The sequence below is a fragment of the Chiloscyllium punctatum genome, chromosome 7 (genome assembly GCF_047496795.1).
Source record: "Chiloscyllium punctatum isolate Juve2018m chromosome 7, sChiPun1.3, whole genome shotgun sequence".
In the NCBI taxonomy this organism is placed as follows: Eukaryota; Metazoa; Chordata; class Chondrichthyes; order Orectolobiformes; family Hemiscylliidae; genus Chiloscyllium; species Chiloscyllium punctatum.
The window spans coordinates 27,225,874-27,248,500 of NC_092745.1; the positions used below are offsets into that span (position 1 = coordinate 27,225,874).

At 45.9% G+C, this 22,627-nt stretch overlaps 1 protein-coding gene across 4 annotated transcripts in view; it reads right to left on the reverse strand.

Moving 5' to 3' along the window:
- LOC140479548 (rab GTPase-activating protein 1-like) overlaps window positions 1-22,627 on the reverse strand; it is a 506,221-nt gene that overhangs the window by 60,699 nt on the left and 422,895 nt on the right. Inside the window, exon 1 of one of the 4 annotated variants that reach the window (XM_072573353.1) lies at window positions 13,540-14,026. The exons of the other annotated variants lie outside the window; for them this stretch is intronic. Coding sequence (XP_072429454.1) covers window positions 13,540-13,617 — 78 coding nt within the window. The 5' untranslated portion in view covers window positions 13,618-14,026. Of the gene's footprint in view, window positions 1-13,539; window positions 14,027-22,627 lie in introns of those variants that run through there. 4 annotated transcript variants of the gene reach the window in all.

Sequence of the window (22,627 nt, forward strand, 5' to 3'; positions counted from 1 at the left end):
GATTGTAACCCAGTGACACTGAAGGAATGGGGATAGATTTCCAAGTCAGGATGGTGATTGGCTTGGAGGGGAACTTGCAGGTGGCGGTGCTCCCATGTATCTGCTGCCCTTGTCCTTTGAGATGGATGTAGCCATGGATTTAGATGGTGCTGTCTCAGGATAGAACATACAACATAGAACATAGAAAAATACAGCGCAGTACAGGCCCTTCGGCCCTCGATGTTGCGCCGACCGAAGCCTACCTAACCTACACTAGCCCAATAACCTCCATATGCTTATCTAATGCCCGCTTGAATGACCATAAAGAGGGAGAGTCCACCACTGATACTGGCAGGGCATTCCATGAACTCACAACCCGCTGAGTAAAAAATCTACCCCTAACATCTGTCCTATACCAACCTCCCCTTAATTTAAAGTTGTGTCCCCTAGTAACAGCTGACTTCATACGCGGAAAAAGGTTCTCACTGTCTAAACCTCTAATCATCTTGTACACCTCTATCAAATCTCCCCTAAACCTTCTTTTCTCCAATGAGAACAGCCCCAAGTGCCTCAGCCTTTCCTCATACGATCTTCCTACTTTGCCAGGCAACATCCTGGTAAAGCTCCTCTGCACCCGTTCCAGTGCCTCCACATCCTTCCTATAGTATGGCGACCAAAACTGTACAAAATACTCCAGATAAGGCCGCACGAGAGTCTTATACAACTGCAACATGACCTCAGGACTCCGGAACTCAATTCCTCTACCAATAAAGCCCAGTACGCCATATGCCTTCTTCACAGCACTATTTACCTGGGTGCCAACATTCAGAGATCTGTGTACATGGACACCAAGATCCCTCTGCAAATCCACACTACCAAGTAGCCTACCATTAGCCCAGTAATCAATCTTCTTGTTACTCATACCAAAGTGAATGACTTCACACTTAGCTACTTTACTTTATAGACATTCTGTGCATTAATCAGGCTTCCAAACCATCACTAATCTAGGAAATCACAACAACAACCAGTGGAAGTTTAGAGTCCAGTGATAGCACAGTAAGGTTGTCTTCAATGGATCACAGACTCTTTTTTTGCAAGTATATTTGCAAATATCAGAAACTTGCAACAAAAGTATGGATTAGTGGTGCTGGAAGAGCACAGCAGCCCAGGCAGCATCCAAGGAGTCTTTGGCAAATTTCCACAGTGCATCTTGTGGATAGTAACAGCTGTGTGCACTGAGTGTCAGTGGTGGAGGGAGTGAATGTGGTGCAAATCAAGCAGGTTGCTTTGTCCTGGATAGTGTCAAGCTTGGAGTGTTGTTGGAGCTTTGTCCATCCAGGCAAGTGGGTAGCATTCCATCACAATCCTGATTTGAGGGACAGGCTTTGGGGAGTCAGGTGGTGAGTTATTCACCATAGTATTCCGAGCGTCTGATCTACTAAATTGTCCATAGTGCTAGATGCATTAGTCACGGCAAATATAGGGAACGGGTCCGGGTGGGTTACTCTTTGGAGGGTCGGTGTGGATTTTTATATTAGATTACCTACAGTGTGGAAACTGGCCCTTCAGCCCAACCAGTCCACACCGACCCTCTGAAGAGAAACCCACACCCCCTATATTTACCCCTGACTAATTCACCTAACACTACGGGCAATTTAGCGTGGCCAATTCACCTAACCTGCACATTTTTGGACTGTGGAAGGAAACCGGAGCACCTGGAGGAAACCCCCACAGACACAGGGAGAATGTGCAAATTCCACACAGACAGTTGCCCGAGGCGGGAATTGAACCCGGATCCCTGGTGCTGTGAGGCAGTAGTGCTAACCACTGAGCCACCATACCACTCCAAACTTTAAGCAGACAATTCAGTGCTTTCCTGAATGACTGCAGTACTGATTAGATTCCCTACCATATGAAAACAGGCCCTTCGGCCCGTGGGATTCAATTCCAACCTTGGGCAACTGTCTGTGTGGAGTTTGCACATTCTCTCCGTGTCTGCGTTGGTTTCCTCCCACAGTCCAAAGATGTGCAGGTCAGGTGAATTGGTCATGCTAAACTGCCCATAGTATTAGGTGCATTAGTCAGAGGGAAATAGGTCTGGGTGGGTTACACTTTGGAGGGTCAGTGTGTACTGGTTGGGCTGAAGGGCCTGTTTCCACACTGTAGGGAATCTAATCTACTCTTTTAGCCAGAGTTTATGTGGCGAGTCCAGTTGAGGTGCTGTTCTATGGTAACCTCAGGGATAGTGGGGGATTCAGTCATGGTAATACCATTGAATGTCCAGGCCCAGTGGTTAGATTGTCTCATATTGGAGATGGTCATTGCCTGGCATTTGGGTGCTGTAATCTGTTTGCCTCTCTCAATGAAGGGTTATATTATTTCTCAGAATTTGCCCACCATTGAGGTTAGGCTGACTGGCTTACAATTACTTAGCCTCTGAACCATTCTTTTTTTTTAAAAAACAGCAGTACAATACTAGCAATCATTTATTACCATGCCTATAGCCACAAAGGATTGAGAAATGATGTAGTTTATTGCATAAAATGCAGGAAAAAACAAAAAACAAAAATCAGTGACTTCTAAAATCTACATTCGGCTAACCAATCCAAATTTTCATTCCAGGAGATTCCAAAAGTCACAGACATTACTGTGAGCAAACCAGGAAGGAAACGGAAACAGTCATAACAAATTAGATGTTTAAAAAGATATTCTTGGAACCCTGTTCACCAATGCTACAAATATCAGCCATGCAACAAAAAAAACCAAAAATGCTCGGTGACCAACATCGAAGAGTCACCCAACAGGAGAAGGGGCTATTCGCCATTTGATTGTTGTGGGAAATGATGCTCCGCAAGTAAGGGTATGATAGGAAACCAGCACTGGGAGAGAGCGAGTTTGAACAGCAGCAGGTAATCATACATAGGATTATATATGTAGCACATACTGTACAGAAAGAGGCCATTTGGCCCATATAGTCTGTGCTGGCAAATCTCCTCCACAAGTCTACATGTAAATCTATCACACTGTTCTACTTCTCCCTCCCTTATTTAGTATGCCCTTTAATGTATCTGTACCATTTGTTTCAACCACTCTGCTTCTGGGTTTCCTCAGGAAATGAGAATGGATAAGATCATAAGATGGTGATATAGCAGTGACATCAATAGTCACATGCTAGACATGAAGGAGAGATGGAATAACTTATATTAGACAGATGTATTACAGATATAGATCTGTGGTGACCAACATGAATCACAACTGATTGGTTGATTGCTTGCAGTGAGCGTGTGCATTTGCTGGGCAAGGAAATGTCTAAATCTTCAATTACTGCAAACCTAATTAAGGCTGTAAATGGCTTGAAGAGAAATTAACACTTCCTGAAGTTGGAAGATTTTGAGCAACTTATTTATTCATTGCAACAGTAGCTTAATAAAGAACCAGCTGAAATTGGAACAGAATGAGCTTGGCCCTTGACTCTGGAACATGTACCAGTAGCCAACCCAGCATGACTGATGGTAACGCCACTGAATATCAAAGAGAGATGGCTCAATCATTTCTTACTGGAGATGGTCATTGCCTGGCATTTGTGTGGTCCAAATGTTACTTACCACTTTTCAGCCCAAGCCTGGATATTGACTAGATCTATTGCACTTGGACAGGGACTGTTTCGTTATCTGTAAAGTCATGAATAGTGCTGAACGTTGTATCTGCCACTCATTTGGCCCCTCTGCTAATGTTCCTGCATCTTCCTGAAGTGTATGTTGCTCATTCTGCTACAGTGTGCAGTTCTAGGCCTCCTGTTTGAAATGGGACACTTGTATTAGCAGGTCAGAGGAGGTTTACTCAGTCAGTTCCTCAGATGAAGGCACTATTTTACGATGGGGAAAGCACGTTGGGCCTTTATCCAGTGGAGCATAAGGAATGAAAGATCATCCTACTAAGGCATGAGAGATTCCGAGGGGACTCAATGATGTATGCACAGGGCGCTTCTTCTAGAGAAAGCTAGAATTCAGGAACAGGGTTTGAAAATAAAAAGGGGTCTGTCATTTAAGGAAGATAAGGACCGTCTCTGTTCTGAGACGGTCATTACTCTGTGGAATTCTCTTCCTCAGAACAGCGAATGCGGAAAATATTCAAGGTTGTGTTCGACAGATATTCGATGGGTAAGGGAGTCAAACATTATGGAGTGCTGGCAGGAAAGCGGAATTAAAGCCAAATCATGTCAGCCACGATCCCATTGAATGGCAGAGCAGGTATGAAGGGCCGAGTGGCCTCATCCTATATCTGTACCCTCCTGAAAAGCTCATTCAGCTCTTGCGTCTTCCTGAAATGGTCACATTTGCCAACCCCTCACATCCCTAGTTGTGCCATCTACAAAGTTCAACACCGCACCTTAGACACTTAAACAAATCAACTACTGTGCTGAGAGTAAACCTGGATACCACACCGTCTTCAGTAAATGCATACTGGCTATCCTCAATTAACCCTTGTATCTCTGAATACTCATTAACTTGATCCTGAATTATTGAGGTGAATTGGACACTGGACAAGTTAGTCAGCCTGTACATCTTTTGAAGGACACAATGTTCCATCAGAGCTACTCTCCAGTCCTGCGTCACAATTGAGGCAGCCAGAATGCTGAAAAAAAAATTGAGACCCAAGATTGTACCTTCTTCGAACAACACAGTGTACCTGCCACCAGAGCCTAGTTACTTATCCACCCAGAGCTCTTCTGACAGGCGTGAAGCAGAAAATACATTTGAGAGCCAACTGAAACATCAAAGATTTGGACGGGGGTGCAAAAGCAAGTAACAGAAGCAAAGAGGAATTATGAGAAATGGACTAGAAGCTAAGACAAAAAGGGAGATCCCAAAGTATATAGACACAAACAGGAAGAGTATGGTTAAAGGAATGCAAGGCTGATCAAAGACCAAGAAAGGGATTTATACATGTAGACAGGAATATCACTGATATGTTAAACTAACATTTTGATCAGAAGAACCTTGAAAGGCAACAGGAGAACAATGCAAAAGAAGCTTCAAGAACAGAGGGATCGGTGTGTGCATGTGCACAGATCACTGAAGGTTGCAGAATAGATGGAGACAGTGGTTAATAGATCAGTGTCCTCAACTTCATTAATAGGGGCATAGAGAATATGAGCAAGGATGTTAAATTTGTATAAGAGTCAGTCATACAGCACAGAACCAAACCCTTAGGTCCAACTCATTGATGCGAACCACACTTCCCCAAATTGAACTAGCACCACCCGCCCCCCCCCCCACCACCCCCCCCCACCACCCCAACACCCCCTTGCTTGCATCTGGCCTGTCTCCCTCTAAACATTTCCTATTCATGTACCTGTCCAAAATGTCTTTTAAATGTACTAACTATATCTGCATCTACCACTTCCTCTGGTAGTTCATTCCAGATACTATATGACAAAGTTGCCCCTTAGGTCCCTTTTCAATTTTTCTCAACTTAAAAATATGCCCTCTAGTTTTGAAGTCCCCTACCTCAGGAAAATACCTTGGCTTTTTACTTTATCTATGCCCCTTAAGATTTTGTAAACCTGATAAGGTCACCCCTCAACCTCCTACCCTCCAGGGATAAAAAAAAGGATTCGGACTATCCTTATAACTCAAGCCCTCCAGTCCCAGTAACATCCTTGTAAATTTTTTTTGAACCCTCTATAATTTAATATCCTTCCTAAAACAGGGTGACCAGAAGTGGATACAGTAATCCAGAACAGTCCTCATCAACATCCTGCTCAACTCAACATGATGTCCCAACTCCTATACTCAGTGGAGTGAGCAATTAAGGTAAGCATGTTAAATGCCTTCTTTACCAGCCTGTCTACCTGTGACACAGCTTTCAACAAACTATGTGCCTGAAACCCTAGGTCTCCCTGTTGGGCAACATTATCCAGGGCTCTATTATATAAGCCCAGCCCTTGTTTGTTTTACCAAAATGTAATACATTGTATTACTCCAAATTTAACTCCATCTGCCACTTCTCGGTCCATTTGCCCAATTCGTCTAGATTCTTTTGTCACCTTAGATAACCTTCATGTGTTCAATTTTGGTGACGTCCGCAGACTTACTAACCACGCCTCTTAAATTCTCATCCAAATTGTTCATACTAAATGACAAGAGTGGACCCAGCACCAATCCCTGCAGAATACTGCTGGTTACAGGCCTCCAGTCCAAAAAGCAACCCTTTACCATCATCCTGTCTCTTACTGTCGACCCAATTTTGTATTCAGTGAGCAAACTCCCTGAATCTCATGTGCTCCAATGTTACTAACCAGTCTACCATGCAGAATGCTTTTCTAAAGTCCATGTAGATGTCTACTGCGCTCTGCCCTCAATCTTTTCGGTCACATCCTCAGAAAAGTCAACCAAGTTTGTGAACCATGATTCCCCACACACAAAGCCATTCTGACCATCCCTAATCACTCCTTGCCTCTCCAACAACACACCCAACACTGACAGACACACCAGCTTACAGTTCCCAGGCTGCTTCTTACAGCCTTTCTTAAAAGAAGGCACATTAGCCATATCCAATCCTCTGGCACCTCACCAGTATCTGTAGATGATACAAATATCTACGCTAAAGGCCCTGCTAATTTTTTCCCTAGATTCCCACTTGTTAGACTTCAGCTGGGCTATTGTGTACAGTTGTGAGTACACTATAGGAAGGATGTCTACACATTGCAATGTGTGCACAGCGATTTACAAGAATGGTTCTAGTAATGAGAAGCTTGAGTGATAAGGATAGTTTGAAGCTGAGACTGTTCTTGTTGGAGAGGTGGCAGCTGAGGGGAGATTTGATAAAGATTTTCAAAATTATGAGCAGGTTAGACAGAATAGATAGGGAGAAAATGTTCCTGCTAGTAAAAGAGAAAAAGAACAAGAGGGTGTACACAAAGTCGTGTGCACAAAACCTCTCTCATGCAGTCAAGTGTATGGAATGCACTGCCTGGAAACGTGGTGCAGGCAGATTCAATGGAGACATTCATTCAAAATGGGCACTGGATGGTTATTTCAATAGAAATAGTGTGCAGGGTGATATAACAGAATTGGAGCAGGCAAAATGGGCCAAATGGCCTTCTCTGGGCCATAATAATCCTAAGGATCAGAATTCTGAGTTTGCTCTTGATCACTTACATTTCAAATAAATGTTAAATATTCATCTTCCACAATTCGATTTTGTTTCAATCCAGAGAATCTGGTCTTTCCTCTTGAACTGCTCTTCATATAGCACAATGCTATACTCTTTCATTATCTGCTGGCTTTTATTCAAGTCACCTTCAATTCCATCTAACCCCTTTGTTCACAATACGACACCTCAAATTCATGATTTTCCATGTTGTTAGCTTCAACTCATCTTGTACCTCTTTAAATTAGTTTAGTATGAAACCATTTCACTCTATTCTTTGCAGTCATTAAGAGCACATTTGTTTTGTCTTCACATTTGAAATTTGAAGATTTGTTATTCCATCTTGCTTGCTCATGTTCTTACTGATTTGTTCTGAATCTTTAGTATCCACCTCGATTGTTTTTACTCTAACTGGTCTCCAGCACTCATGATTTAAAATTATCCTCTCCTTTCCTAAATTAAGCAATGTTTCAATAGAGACAGCACATGTGTGTGAGGGTGAGAATGCGAGCAAGAGAATGTGAGAGCAAGGGGAAGAAAACAGAGGAGAATAATGACATCAACGCTTGTTCGCTGCCAAATCCTCGATGCACAGATCTAAAATCAGAAGAATATTCTCAAAGAAAGGTGGTGACATAACGCAGAGTTACGTGTAATCTTCAAAAAGGTTTTACGGAGGGTCGTACAGGAGGGAAGGATAGTGATGATACAAAGGTCAGGATTCACACAACATGGGACTCAGTGGCTGAAGAAGCGGCCTCCAATTGTTAGGCAATGCTATCAAGGCCAGAGTCAAATAACCGGAGAGAGTCCGGTGATTGTGCAGGGAGGCGAGGAAAACTTATAAACACGAGGATGAGAATCCTCTCAATGGTGGAACTTGGTGCAATGTAAGATAGAGACAGCAGAGTTATAGACAAGTTAATGTTTAAGGAGGAGAGGGGGTAGCATACTGACAGGGTAGCATTGGGATAATAGGGTCTAGAGACATTGGAGAAAGGTTTCAGCTGTGGATATGCCGAGGTTACTGCTCTTAGGATGTGATTGGCAGGAATGTGGAATCAAGCCAGGGCTGTATCTATAAGGCTGATGACAATGGATAAAGGTGTTGCAAGGATGATATAGTTGACTGTGACATATACTGCAAGGTCAAGGAGGAAGAGGTAGCCAAACGTGTGATGGTCACAATCAGAGTTCTGTGGCAGAGACAGAAGTCAGACTTGGGTGATTCAAACACTGAGTTACACAAAAGACAATTGGGTGAGCAGGGAGATTAGATTAGATTACAGTGTGGAAACAGGCCCTTCAGCCCAACAAGTCCACACTGACCCGCTGAAGGGCAACCCACCCATAACCCTACATTTACCCCTTACCTAACACTACGGACAATTTGGCATGGCCAATTCACCTGACCTGCACATCTTTGGACTGTGGGAGGAAACCAGAGCACCCGGAGGAAACCCACGCAGACACGGGGAGAATGTGCAAACTCCATACAGTCAGTCGTCTGAGGCGGGAAATGAAGCCGGGTCTCTGGCGCTGTGAGGCAGCAGTGCTAACCACTGTGCCACCGTGCCGCGTTTTTGAGAAAGGTGGACGACAGCAACTACATTAAGAGGAAATCAGACATGCGCTCAAAAAGGAGCAATGTCCATTAAGAAAGGGCCCAAAAGGGAAGCTGAGTGGTTCAAGGTTTCGGGTTTAGAATAGGGGTTAGAGAACAAGAATTGGGTCTTATTGAGAAGGCAAGGATGGGACAAAGGGTTAACCTTGGGGGAGAACATGGTTTGGTGGGCAGTGGAAAGAGTGGGTTGTGGTAGACGCAACTAAGATGATGGCCTCAGTTTTGAAGTCCAGAAATTTATGCCACTTGATCAAATAGAGGGTGGATTGGAGAAATAGAAATTGTTAAGGGTGGTTGGTTGTAGAGAAAAGCTAAAGGATTTTCTGTTCGTGCCGGGATAATCCCAAGTACTGAGCAGTTTTGGAAGATGACAGCAGGGTCAAATGATGCTAGTTCAGATCCACCCAGATTATTGAACCAAGGTTGAGACTGGCTGTGGCCAGATACACTGAAGTCTGTGGTCCCAGAGTCTGTCTGATATAATATGAATTCACACAATGATTGTTCAGATATGACACCACAACTACAGCAACAATTGGACACAATTTAACCGTTTTGCTCAGCTCCCAATTAAAAAATTACAGTTCAATAGTATCGGTCACCATCTCAGGAATTCCCACAATGCTTAGAGCCATAGAGTCCAAGAGTAACACAGCATGGAAACAGGCCTTTTGGCCCAAACCAGTCCATGCTGACTATAGTGCCCACGCAGCTAGTTCCAATTGCCCGCATTTGGCCCATATCCCCCTCAACCCTTCCCAAGTGTGTTTTGCAATGTTGCTACTGTACCTGCCTCAACCACTTTCTCTGGCAGCCCATTCTGTTTACATTCCACTCTGAGTGGAGATGTTGCCCCTCAGGTCCTCCTTAAATCTTTTCCCTCTCACCTTAAACCTATGCCATCTAGTTTTCAATTCACCATCCCTGGGAAAAAGATAATATGCATTCATCCTATCTGTGCCCCTCGTGAATTTATGCACCTCAGCAAGGTCACCCCGATTCTCCTATATTCCAAAGGATAAAGTCTTATCCTGGCCAATCTCTCCCTATAACCTAAGCCTACTACCCCTGGCAACATCCTCGTAAACGTTTTGTTTTTCCGATAACAAGGTGACCAAAACTGCAAACAATACTCCGAGTGCAGCCTCACCAATGAGTTATAGAACTGTAACATAATATAGGAGAAAGTGAGGACTGCAGATGCTGGAGATCAGAGCTGAAAATGTGTTGCTGGAAAAGTGCAGCAGGTCAGGCAGCATCCAAGGAGCAGGAGAACCGACGTTTTGGGCATCAGCCCTTCTTCAGGAATGAGCAAAGTGTGCCAAGCGGGCTAAAAGATAGGGAGGAGGGACTTGGGTGAGCGGCGTTGGAAATGCGATAGGTGGAAGGAGATTAAGGTCAGGGTGATAGGCCGGAGTGGGGGTGGGGGTGGGGGTGGAGGGGTCAGGAAGGTGGTGCTGAGTTCGAGGGTTGGGACTGAGACAAGGTGGGGGAAAGGGGAAATGAGGAAACTGGAGAAATCTGAGTTCATCCCTTGGGGTTGGAGGATTCCTAGGCGGAAGATGAGGCACTCTTCCTCCAACTGTCATGTTGCTATGGTCTGGTGATGGAGGAGTCCAAGGACCTGCATGCCCTTGGTGGAGTGGGAGGGGGAGTTGAAGTGTTGAGCCACGGGATGGTTGGATTGGTTGGTCCGGGTGTCACAGAGGTGTTCTCAGAAACATTCTGCAAGTAGGCAGCCTAATATCCCAACTTCTCTACTCAGTGCCTTGACAGATGAACGCCAGCATGCTAAATGCCTTCTTTACCACCCAGTCTACCTGAGACACCACTTTCAAAGAACTATGTACAGAGGAACCTCAATTATCCAAAGGACATGGGTTGGGAGCATTTCGCTCAGTTTATCGAATTCCGGATAATTGAATGCTGGGTAACAGTGTAGCCAAGCATCGGAACATTGCAATCTTGCCGAACAAGCTGACATTCGGATAATTGAGGTTCCTCTGTACTTGTACTCCTAGATCCCTGTGTTCCACAACACCTCACTATTTACTGTAGAAGTCCCACTTTCCAAAGTACAACACCTCACAATTATCTGCATTGAATTGCATTTGTTAATCTTCAGCTCACCCCCACATCTGATTAAGATCCCACTGTAATTTTTGATAACCTATCAATGATACCCCTAATTTTGTAATTGCAAACTTAATCATGCCTTGTATATTCATATCCAGATCATTTACGTAAATAATAAAGGTCTCAGCAGGTGAAACTTTGATGGATGTGGACATCCACCAATATCATTTATTGTATCCGTTGCTCCCGATGTGGTCTCCTCTACATTGGGGAGACTGGGCGCCTCCTAGCAGAGCGCTTTAGGGAACATCTCCGAGACACCCGCACCAATCAACCAAACCGCCCCGTGGCCCAACATTTCAACTCCCCCTCCCACTCTGCCGAGGACATGGAGGTCCTGGGCCTCCTTCACCGCCACTCCCTCACCACCAGACGCCTGGAGGAAGAACGCCTCATCTTCCGCCTCGGAACACTTCAACCCCAGGGTATCAATGTGGACTTCAACAGCTTCCTCATTTCCCCTTCCCCCACCTCATCCTAGTTTCAAACTTCCAGCTCAGTTACTGTCTCCTTGACTTGTCCGACCTGCCTATCTTCTTTTCCACCTATTCTCTCCACCCTCTCCTCCTTGACCTATCACCTTCATCTCCTCCCCCACTCACCCATTGTACTCTATGCTACTCTCTCCCCACCCCCACCCTCCTCTAGCTTATCTCTCCATGCTTCAGGCTCACTGCCTTTATTCCTGATGAAGGGCTTTTGCCCGAAACGTTGATTTCGCTGCTCGTTGGATGCTGCCTGAACTGCTGTGCTCTTCCAGCACCACTAATCCAGTATTTAATTTCCTGCAAACAATCCATGCTGACTATCCCTAATCAGATCTCGACTATCCAAGTGTTGGTTGATCCTCAGGATCAACTCCAACAACTTGCCTATCACTGATGTCAGGGTCACTGGCCTGTAATTTCCTGGTTTGTCTTTGCTATCTTTCTCAAACAAAGAAACAACATTAGCCACCCTCCAGTCTTCCAGAACTTCACCAAATGGATAGAGACGAAGCAAAAGTCTCTGCAAATTCTTTGCTAACGTCCAACAACATCCGATGATAAACTTGATCAGGCCCAGGGTATTTATCGATCTTAATGTACCTGAAGACTGCAAACACCTCCTCTCTCGTAATATGTATGCGGTCCAAAACATCCAATGAAGTATTTTTGAAATACAAAATCACAGCTGCAGCTATAGGAAATGTGGCAGCCAACCAGTGCATAGCCAGGTGCCATAGCGGTCATAATGACTGGATAATTTGTTCTAGTGAAGTCAAGGACATTCCCTACATCCCCAAAATGATACCATGGGACACTACCTGAACAGGCAGGTGTGGCCTTGGCTTCACAACACATCTCAAAATGTTTATTTGATGGATTGATGAGGGTGTCAAAAAGGGGTTTTTTTGGGGGTGTAGAAAATTAGAGTTCAGGCCACAAGCAGATCAGCCACGATTTCATTGAAAAGTTCCGAGCTGGTCCCAGGTGCCAAATGGCCCACTCCCGCTCCTAATTCATACAATTTTAATGGAATGATACTAACAGTGCAGCACTCCCTTGCTACTCAAATTCAGTCACATGCAACAGGATTTGAATCCAGATCCTCCAACTCAAAAGCCTGTGCCGACAGGGCCCCATAATTAACATCTACCTCTCAAGAGTCCCACCATAAACCACCGCCCTCCCCCACCTCCAAATTAACTTGGGACCGACTGATGCTGCAAGCAAATCTGTCCTGCTCCCATCAGCTTCCCTCACCATAAGGTCATTAGTGGAGGAACTTGAAACCGTGATTCACAAGCAACCAACTACATACTCACTATCCTGGTGAGCATTAGTCAGTCATTACTGGGTGCTTCTGTGGCACAACCTCTTAACAGATTTATTAGCTTTACACAGTTACCAACATCCATGTTGGCCTCCCAAACTGCAGTTTGAGGAGATCAGACAGCAAACCGTCTCGCTGCTGTTATAGTCAGCTCTCAGCTGTCACGAGTGAAAATCCAGATTAGTGAAGACAAACCACTGGAGGTCAAGGGGCTCTGGCTCCGCTGGCTGTGCCACCTCAGTTTATCATTGCAACCCACCCACATCTGGCTGTAAATCCCCAGATTACTTGCCAGTGGCAGTGCCACACCCCACTCAGGCATGATTAGCTTGTCCTTGCATGAGCAACTCCACAACTACCTTGTTAATTAACCCAATGAATGAAAGCAAAGGCAGCTCCCAAGAGGCACAGGGTTGCTCCATTTACACAAGACTCAATGCGTGCACACTGTCAAAAACCCGCACAAGTACACTGCCACAATTCACATTTCAGGTACTGCATGGGCAAACCAGGCAAGCTGACAACTGCAGCCCTTAAATATCAGCAGGGGATGTCAAGTGTCCTGTTATACAAGTTGTGCCAGATTTTTTTTTACAAAAGCAGTCAGTCAGACATCAAGGCAACAATGTATGCAAGGATTTCATGCTGCTTTTCAGTGCACAGATCCTTAAGAGATCTGACTGCTTTCAATGCTCAGGGTCCTCCCACAGGCAGCCATCAATAAGCTGAATGACTGTCAAACGTCATTCATTCCGGGCTGCAGGCCTCTGCCTCCCATTAGCAAACCCCTGAACCCGACAGCCACAATCTCCCGGAGACCAGAGACTCACCGGCAGCAGCCGAGGTACAAACAAGCGATGGCCCATCCCCAGCAGCTCGAGCAGCCGGCAGGCATACTCGTTCACCATCTTGTGGCCGTCATCCTGCGGCTCTTGGGTTTTGGATCGGGGGTTCTGCACGGCCGAGAGGGAAGGGGCGGAACAGGGAAGCCCCTCTTCCGTCAGGAGGAAGTAGGATGGATCCAGCTTGCTGGTTCGGGTGACAAAGTGAACTGGAAGTCACTTGAGAGGCGGGGGAAGGGGTCACGAAGGGGTTAATTTGGCCGTCTTGCCCCTACCAGTCAGTCAACAGCAAACGCAGGCTTGCCGACATGGTGTTGCCCGGTGAAAAGAAAATGACAGCACGTTGAGATACACGCCGAGGAGCTGAGGCAGAGCTGCTCCTGCTAATGTAGTCGGTGAGCTCATCGCCTCTGGCTGGAAATGTGATGATTGCTGCTCTCAGCGTTGCTGTGAATGTGTAATGAGGGAGCCAGTGACTGAGCATGCAAGCCCATGCCTCATGGGAACTGTCTGGAAACAGAGAGGGCTGTACTGAGGCACCTCAGCTCTCAGCTGGTCCAATCCTCTGACATACTGACCACCCCCTGCAGACAGTTATCAATGCCGTGCAGCTTCAGTTAGAAGTCAGACTCGCTCGCTTTGTTCAGCTTTCCAGCCTCCCAGTACAGTGCTACTCCTTCATTCTCATTCCCTGAGTAAACAGTATAAATTGATAGTCAGGTTCAGATCTAATTCCCTGCTGGTGTTCGAGGTATGTCACTGTAATGGGGACTCTTGCTTTAAACCCCATGTTTTGATGATTATCTCTAAGTGACATTTCAATTGTTAATGGCAACAAAAAATTAATTGCTTAAATTGCCATGTCCCTGTAAGGGACTGGTACCCTTGAATTTTGTTTAATCTTAAAGGATTGATTCAAATTTTTAGATTAGATTCCCTACAGTGGGGAAACAGGCCCTTTGGCCCAACAAGTGCACACCGACTTACTCCAAAGAGTAACCCGTAAAGACCCATTTCCCTCTGACTAATGCACCTAACACTATGAACAATTTAACATGGCCAGTTCACCTGACCTGCATATCTTTGGACTGTGGGAGGAAACCCACACAGACACGGGGAGAATGTGCAAACTCTACACAGTCGCCTGAGGTTAGCATCGAACCTCGCTAACCACTGAGTGCTGCCTCATGTTGTTTTAAAAAAGGGATACTTCACCCAGTCTCAGGTTCTCTGGGTAGAACAGCAGGATATACCTCGAATCTCAGATGATGCTGTGCGTCAGGACGGCTCTTATTCTTCCTTTTCCGAGATGGCATTTCTAAAGTCTCAGAACTGAAAGATTGAGTGGGTATTGGGTGATGTAGCTACAGTACAAAGAGGGGCCAGGGAGATCAGACTGCAGAACCAGGAGATAGAGTGAGTGTGACAGCTTAGAAAACCTAGACAGGATTATTTAGAGGCTTTATAGATTAGAAAGGTAAAGCACATCAGCATGACTGGCCAAAGGCAGAGGCCACCTCATTACAATATAGCAGCTATCAGCTTTCTTTACCCCACAAAAACTAACTCAAAGCAAATTACAACATGCTAAAACATGGAGGTACAGATACAGCTAGGGATATTTGTAATACTGCAAAGTGTGCGACGTCACAACCTGCACTGCTGACTCCAACACCAGATGGAATCATTCTATAGTACATCAGCAATGTCAAATAACATGCTGTATGTAATGAGGCCAGTGGTCTGTTCTGAAGAGGAGTCGTATTGCACTTGGAAACCCTATTTCCATTTGAACAGATGTTCCCAGACCTGCTGAGTTTCTCCTGCATGTGTTCGAACCAGGTCACAACATGGCACTAGAGGCGGAGGTGTGTGTGCGCATGTGATGGTGCAACAGGAATTTAGACACTTCAGTTGAAGATTGAAGTGGAAGATAACTACATTTGGAATCTCCAGATTAGTTCCATACCACAAGGTACTGAGTATAAGAAAAAGAAGAAAGGTCAGATAAGCACATGGCTGTAGGGATGGGGTAGGAGAAGAGCATTAGATTTTTGGATCATTGAGAGTGTTTCTGGACAGGTTTCCCCGAACCAGAATGGTCCAATATCCTTGCTAGGAGATTTGCTCACGCTGTTGGGGATGTTTTATACTGATTTATCAGTGGATGGGACAGATTTGACGTAAAATTGAGAGCAAGATTAATGTTCAGTCAGATACAGAAGGGAGACAAGACGTAAGCAGGTTAAGGAACACAGAGGACCAGAAAGCTAAACTGTATCTATTTTAATGCAAGGAACTTGACCAGTAAGGCAGATTAACTTATTGCTTTGATCAGCACGTGAGAAGGATGGACGGAACTGGGAGCTCAACATTCCAGGGTATAGAGGCCTCAGGTGTGATAGGGGTGGATGTGAAAGAGATGGGGGCTACGCATTATTGATGAAGGAGATCATCACTGCTGTAATGAGGGAGGATGTCTTAGAAAGCTCTTCAGATGCTACTGATATGGTTTACAGACATCAGTAAAGCCTTTGATAAGGTTCCAAACGGAAGGCTATTCTTAAAGATAAGATGATGTGGAGGTGCCGATGCCGATGTTGGACTGGGATGGACAAAGTTAAAAATCACAACACCAGGTTATAGTCCAACAGGTTTATTTGGAGGTTCTAGCTTCCATCAGGTCGCTACCTGAAGGAGTAGCACTAACAACTATTGCAACCTGTTGGACTATAACCTGGTGTTGTGAGATTTTTAACTTGAAAGTTAAGAGCCCTTGGGATCCAAGGCAAATTGGCAAGTAAGAGGCAGACATGATGGTGGAGGGTTGTCTTTTCAATTGGAAGCCTGTGACCAGTGGTGCAGCAGAGTGATCAGTACTGTGACCTTTGCTGTTTGTTACATAAATGAGTGACTTGGATGTGAATGTAGAAGGTATCATTAGCAAGTTTATAAATGACACAAAAATCAGGATTGTTGCTGATAGCGAATAAGATGGTCTCAGGCTATTGTCTGATATTGATCGCCTTGTAAATTGGGCAGAGCAATGGCAAATGGAATTTAATCTTGATAAGTGCAAGGTGATGCATTTTGGGAAGTCTAAGGGAAGGATATACCCAATGAATGGTCGGAGGTCCTAAGGGAGGAGTGAGGATTAAAAGGGACCTTGGTGTACCAGTCCATCGATCCCTGAAGGCATCAGCACAGCGAGACAGGGTGGTAAAGGTGGCATATGGGAAGCTGGCCTTAATTAGCTGGGGCAGGGAATATAGGAATAAGAAAGTCTTGTTACAACTTTATAAAACATTGGTTGGGCCTGAAGTGGAACATTATGAGCAGATCTGATCACCACATTATTGAATCTTATCTTTCAAGCTAGGGAGGAGATAGCGGAGCCATTGGCCTTGATTTTTAGGTCGTCGTTGTCTTCGGGGACAGTGCCAGAAGACTGGAGGATAGCGAATGTGGTCCCCTTGTTCAAGAAGGGGAGCAGGGATAGCCCGAGTAACTATAGGCCAGTGAGTCTCACTTCTGTTGTGGGCAAAGTCTTAGAGAGAATTGTAAGGGATAGGATTTATGAACATCTGGATAGGAATAATGTGATCAAGGATAGTCAGCATGGTTTTGTGAAGGGCAGGTCGTGCCTCACAAACCTTATTGAATTCTTTGAGAAGGTGACCAAGGAAGTGGACGAGGGTAAAGCAGAAGATGTGGTGTACATGGATTTTAGCAAGGCGTTCGATAAGGTACCCCATGGCAGGCTAATGCAAAAACTACGGAGGTATGGCATTGAGGGTGCATTAGAGGTTTGGATTAGGAATTGGCTGGCTGGAAGGAGACAGAGGGTAGTAGTTGATGGTATAGGTTCATCTTGGAGCGCAGTTACTAGCGGTGTTCCACAAGGATCTGTTTTGGGACCATTGCTGTTTGTCATTTTTATAAATGACCTGGAGGAGGGGCTTGAAGGCTGGGTGAGCAAGTTTGCGGATGACACGAAAGTCGGTGGAGTTGTGGACAGCGAAGAAGGATGTGGCAGGTTACAGCGCGATATAGATAAGTTGCAGAGCTGGGCAGTAAGGTGGCAAATGGAATTCAATGTAGCTAAGTGTGAAGTCATTCACTTTGGTAGGAGTAACAAGAAGATGGATTACTGGGCTAATGGTAGACTACTTGGGAGTGTGGATGAGCAGAGGGATCTTGGTGTCCATGTACACAGATCTTTGAAAGTTGCCACCCAGGTAAATAGTGCTGTGAAGGCGGCATATGGTGTACTGGGCTTTATTGGTAGAGGAATTGAGTTCCGGAGACGTGAGGTCATGTTGCAGTTGTATAAGACTCTGGTGCGGCCTCATCTGGAGTATTGTGTGCAGTTTTGGTCGCCATACTACAGGAAGGATGTGGAGGCATTGGAACGAGTACAGAGGAGGTTTACCAGGATGTTGCCTGGCATGGTAGGAAGATCATATGAGGAAAGGCTGAGGCACTTGGGACTTTTCTCATTGGAAAAAAGAAGGTTTAGGGGAGATTTGATAGAGGTGTACAAGATGGTTAGGGATTTAAGATAGGGTTGACAGTGAGAACCTTTTTCCACGTTTGGAGTCAGCTGTTACTAGGGGACACAGCTTTAAATTAAGGGGTGGTAGGTATAGGACAGATGTTAGGGGTAGATTTTTTACTCAGCGGGTTGAGAGTTCATGGAATGCCCTGCCAGTAGCAGTGGTGGACTCTCCCTCTTTAGGGTCATTTAAGCGGGCATTGGACAAGCATATGGAGGATAGTGGGTTAGTGTAGGTCAGGTAGGCTTCAGTCGGCACAACATCGAGGGCTGAAGGGCCTGTACTGCGCTGTATTTTTCTATGTTCTATGTTCTATGAAAAGAAGTGATTACACTGGAGAAGGTGGAGAGGAGATTCACCAGGATGTTGTGTGGGATGAAGGTTTCAGTTAAGAAGAAATAGACTTCTCTGCTCCAGGGGAGGATTTGGAAGGGGTAACCTGATTGGAGTATACAAAATTATGAGGAGCATTGACACAGTAAGAATCGCTTCCCCATGGATAATGTGTCTCAAGGCCAATGGGCACAAATTTAAGGTTAGGAGCAGCTGTTTAAGAGGAATACAGAATACAGAACAGTATAGCACAGTATAGCCCCTTCAGCCCTTGATGTTCAGCCAACCTTTTATCCTACTCCAAGATCAAACTAACCTATATACCCTTCATTTTACTAGCATCCATGTGCCTATCCAAGAGTAGCTTAAATGTCCCTAATGGATCTGACTCTACAATCACTGCTGGCAGTGCATTCTACACACCCAGCACTGTGTGTAAAGAACCTGCCTTTGACATTTCCCCAAAACTTTCCTGCAATCACCTTAAAAAAATTATGTCCCCTCGTGATAGCCATTTCAGCCATGGGAAAAAGTCTCTGGCTATCCACACTATCTATTTCTCTCATAATCACGTACACCAGTATCAAGTCACCTCTTATCCTTCTTCATTCTAATAAGAAAAGCCCTAGTTCTCTCAATCTTTCCTCATAACACATGCCCTCCAGTCCAGGCAGCATCCTGGTAAATCTCCTCTGCACCCTCTCTATAGCTTCCACATCCTTTCGATAATGAGGCGACCAGAACCGAACACAATATTCCTAGTGCGGTCTAACCAGGGCTCTGTGGAGCTGCAGCATAACCTTGCGGCTCTCAAACTCATTTTCCCTGCTAATGAAAGCCAACACACACCATACACCTTCTTAACAACCCTATCAACTTGGGTAGCAACTTCAAGGGATCTATGAACATGGACCCCAAGATCCTTCTGTTCCTCCAAATTGTGAAGGATCCTGATTTTAACCCTGTCTTCTGTATCCAAATTTGACCTTCCAAAATGAATCAGGTTGAACCCCATTTGCCAGTTCTCAGCCCAGCTCTGCATCCTGGCAACGTCCTGTTGCAATCTGCAACAGCCCTCCACACTACCCACTACTCCATCAACCTTCATGTCATCGGCAAACTTACTAAACCACCCTTCCATTTCCTCATCCAAGTCATATATATAATCATAGAGCAGAGATCCCAGAACAGATCCCTGCGGAACACCACTGCTGACAGATCTCCAGGCTGAATACTTTCCATCTACTACCACCCACTATCTTCTATGGGCCAGCCAATTCTGTGTCCAGACAGCCACATAGGCCTTTCAACCCACTATGGCTGTGCCAACCATGATGGCCATTCAAAACTAAACCCATCTGCTTGCACCCGGTCTCTATCACTTCATTCCTTGCCTGTTCAAGTGTCTACGTAAAACATTTCCTTGAATATGGAGAAAGTGAGGACTGTAGATGCTGGAGATCAGTAGCTGAAAAATGTGTTGCTGGAAAAGCGCAGCAGGTCAGGCAGCATCCAAGGAGGAGAATCGACATTTCGGGCATGAGCCCTTCTTCAGAAATGAGGAGGGTATGCCAAGCAGGCTAAGATAAAAGGTAGGGAGGAGGGGTGTTGGTAAGGAGATAGGTGGAAGGAGGTTAAAGTGAGGGTGATAGGCCAGAGAGGGGGTGGGGGCGGAGAGGTCGTGAAGAAGATTGCAGGTCAAAAAGGCGGTGCTGAGTCCGAGGGTTGGGACTGACATAAGGTGGGGGAAGGGGAAATGAGGAAGCCGGAAAAATCTGCATTTATCTCGTGCGGTTGGAGGGTTCCTAGGCGGAAGATGAGGCGCTCTTCCTCCAGGCGTCGTGTTGCTATGGTCTGGCGATGGAGACGGTAAAGGACCTGCATGTCGTTGGCGGAGTGGGAGGGGGAGTTAAAGTGTTCAGCCACGGGGCGGTTGGTGCAGGTGCCCCAGAGGTGTTCTCTGAAATGTTGTGCAAGTAGGCAGCCTGTCTCCCCAATGTAGAGGAGGCCACATCGGGTGCAGCGGATGCAGTAAATGATGTCTGTGGAGGTGCAGGTGAATTTGTGACGGATATGGAAGGATCCCTTGGGGCCTTGGAGGGAAGTAAGGGGGGGGGGGGGGGGGGGGGGGGTGGAGAGGAGGTGTGGGCGCAAGTTTTGCATTTCTTGCGGTTGCAGGGGAAGGTGCCGAGTGGAGATTGGGTTGGTGGGGGGTCTGGACCTGACGAAGGAGTCGCGGAGGGAGTGGTTTTTCCGGAACGCTGATAGGGGAGGGGAGGGAAGGGAAATATATCCTTGGTGGTGGGGTCTGTTTGGACGTGGCGGAAATGACAAAAGACGATACGATGTATCTGGAGGTTGGTGGGGTGAGTCCCAACCCTCTGACTCAGCCTTCTTGACCTGCAGTCTTCTTCCCGACCTCTCCACCCCCACCCCCTCTCCAGCCTATCACCCTCACCTTAACCTCCTTCCACCTATCGCATTCCCAACACCCCTCCCCCCCTACCTTTTATCTTAGCCTGCTTGGCACACCTTCCTCATTCCTGAAGAAGGGCTTATTGTCGATTCTCCCGCTCCTTGGATGCTGCCTGACCTGCTGCGCTTTTCCAGCAACACATTTTTCATTTCCTTGAATATGTCAAGTACCATTCATCCTTAAAGCTGGATAAACCTTGGTGAAGGAGTGAATTAAAGATTTGTTTGCATTCTTAGCACAGCATCTCATGACACCAAAACTAAGCTTTCTTGGCGATAACTTTGAATGTCCCCTCTGGCCCAATTCTACTTTCCTGCACATTCCCTTTAATATCCCACCCAGTCTAACTCCCCTCTCTTGCAGAGTGGCATAGTTGCCATGTCACTAAACCTCTAATCCAAAACATAGACAAAGTTTTGAATGGGTTTGAATCCCCCGCCCTGGGCAGAGTGGGAGGGGGAGTTGAAATGTTGGGCCACGGGGCGGTGTGGTTGATTGGTGCGGGTGTCCCGGAGATGTTCCCTAAAGCGCTCTGCTAGGAGGCGCCCAGTCTCTCCAATGTAGAGGAGACCGCATCGGGAGCAACGGACACAATAAATGATATTAGCGGATGTGCAAGTAAAACTTTGATGGTCTCTTTTATATCTTTTCCCTCTCACCCTAAACCTATGCCCTCTAGTTCTGTACTCCCCGATCCAAGGGAAGAGGCCTTGGATATTTATCCTATCCATGCCTCTCATGATTTTGTAAACCTCTATAAGGTCACCCCTCAGCCTCCGACGCTCCGGGGAAAACAGCCCCAGCTGGTTTAGCCTCTGCCTATAGCTCAAATCCTCCAACCCTGGCAACATCCTTGGAAATCTTTTCTGAACCTTTTCAAGTTTCACAACATCTTTCTGATAGGAAGGAGTGCACGCAATATTCCAACAGTGGTCTAACCAATGTCCTGTACAGCTGCAACATGACCTTCCAACTCCTGTACTGAATACTCTGACCAATAAAGGACAGCATATCAAACGCCTTCTTCACGATCCTATCTACCTGCAACGCCACTTTCAAGGAGCTATGAACCTGCACTCTAAAGTCTCTTAAGTCATGGCCTAATACCATATTCCTGCTCACTCCTGAAAACCCTCGAAGATCCCACCAGTTTACCAACAATTTGATATCCTTTAACAATCCAGTCTAACTCTATTTACCTTATCCCATTCTCTTCAATATCCAACTTCATTAGATTCCCTACAGTGTGGATACAGTCCCTTCGGCCCAACCAGTCCACACCGACCCTTTGAAGAGTAATCCACCCAGACCCATTTCCCTCTGATTGATGCACCTAACACTATGGACAATTTAGCATGGCCAATTCACCTGACCTGCACAGCTTTGGACTGAGAGGGGAAACCGGAGCACCCGGAGGAAACCCACGCAGACACGGGGAGAATGTGCAAACTCCAGTTAGCCCAATGCTGGAATTGGACCTGGGACCCTGGTGCTGTGAGGCAGCAGTGCTAAGAACTGAGCCCCAACTGGTTTAATTCGACTCTGTTGCTTGCTCCCAATTCTTTTTAATATCCTTTCTGGTCTACTCACATTCTTGTAATCTCTCTTCATTCCCTTTAAGAACTTACCTGACCGCATTCTACAGAATCCTGTCCGTACTCTACTGCCCTGTACAGCTTTATTCTAGATCACCACTGACTGGTGGTACCTA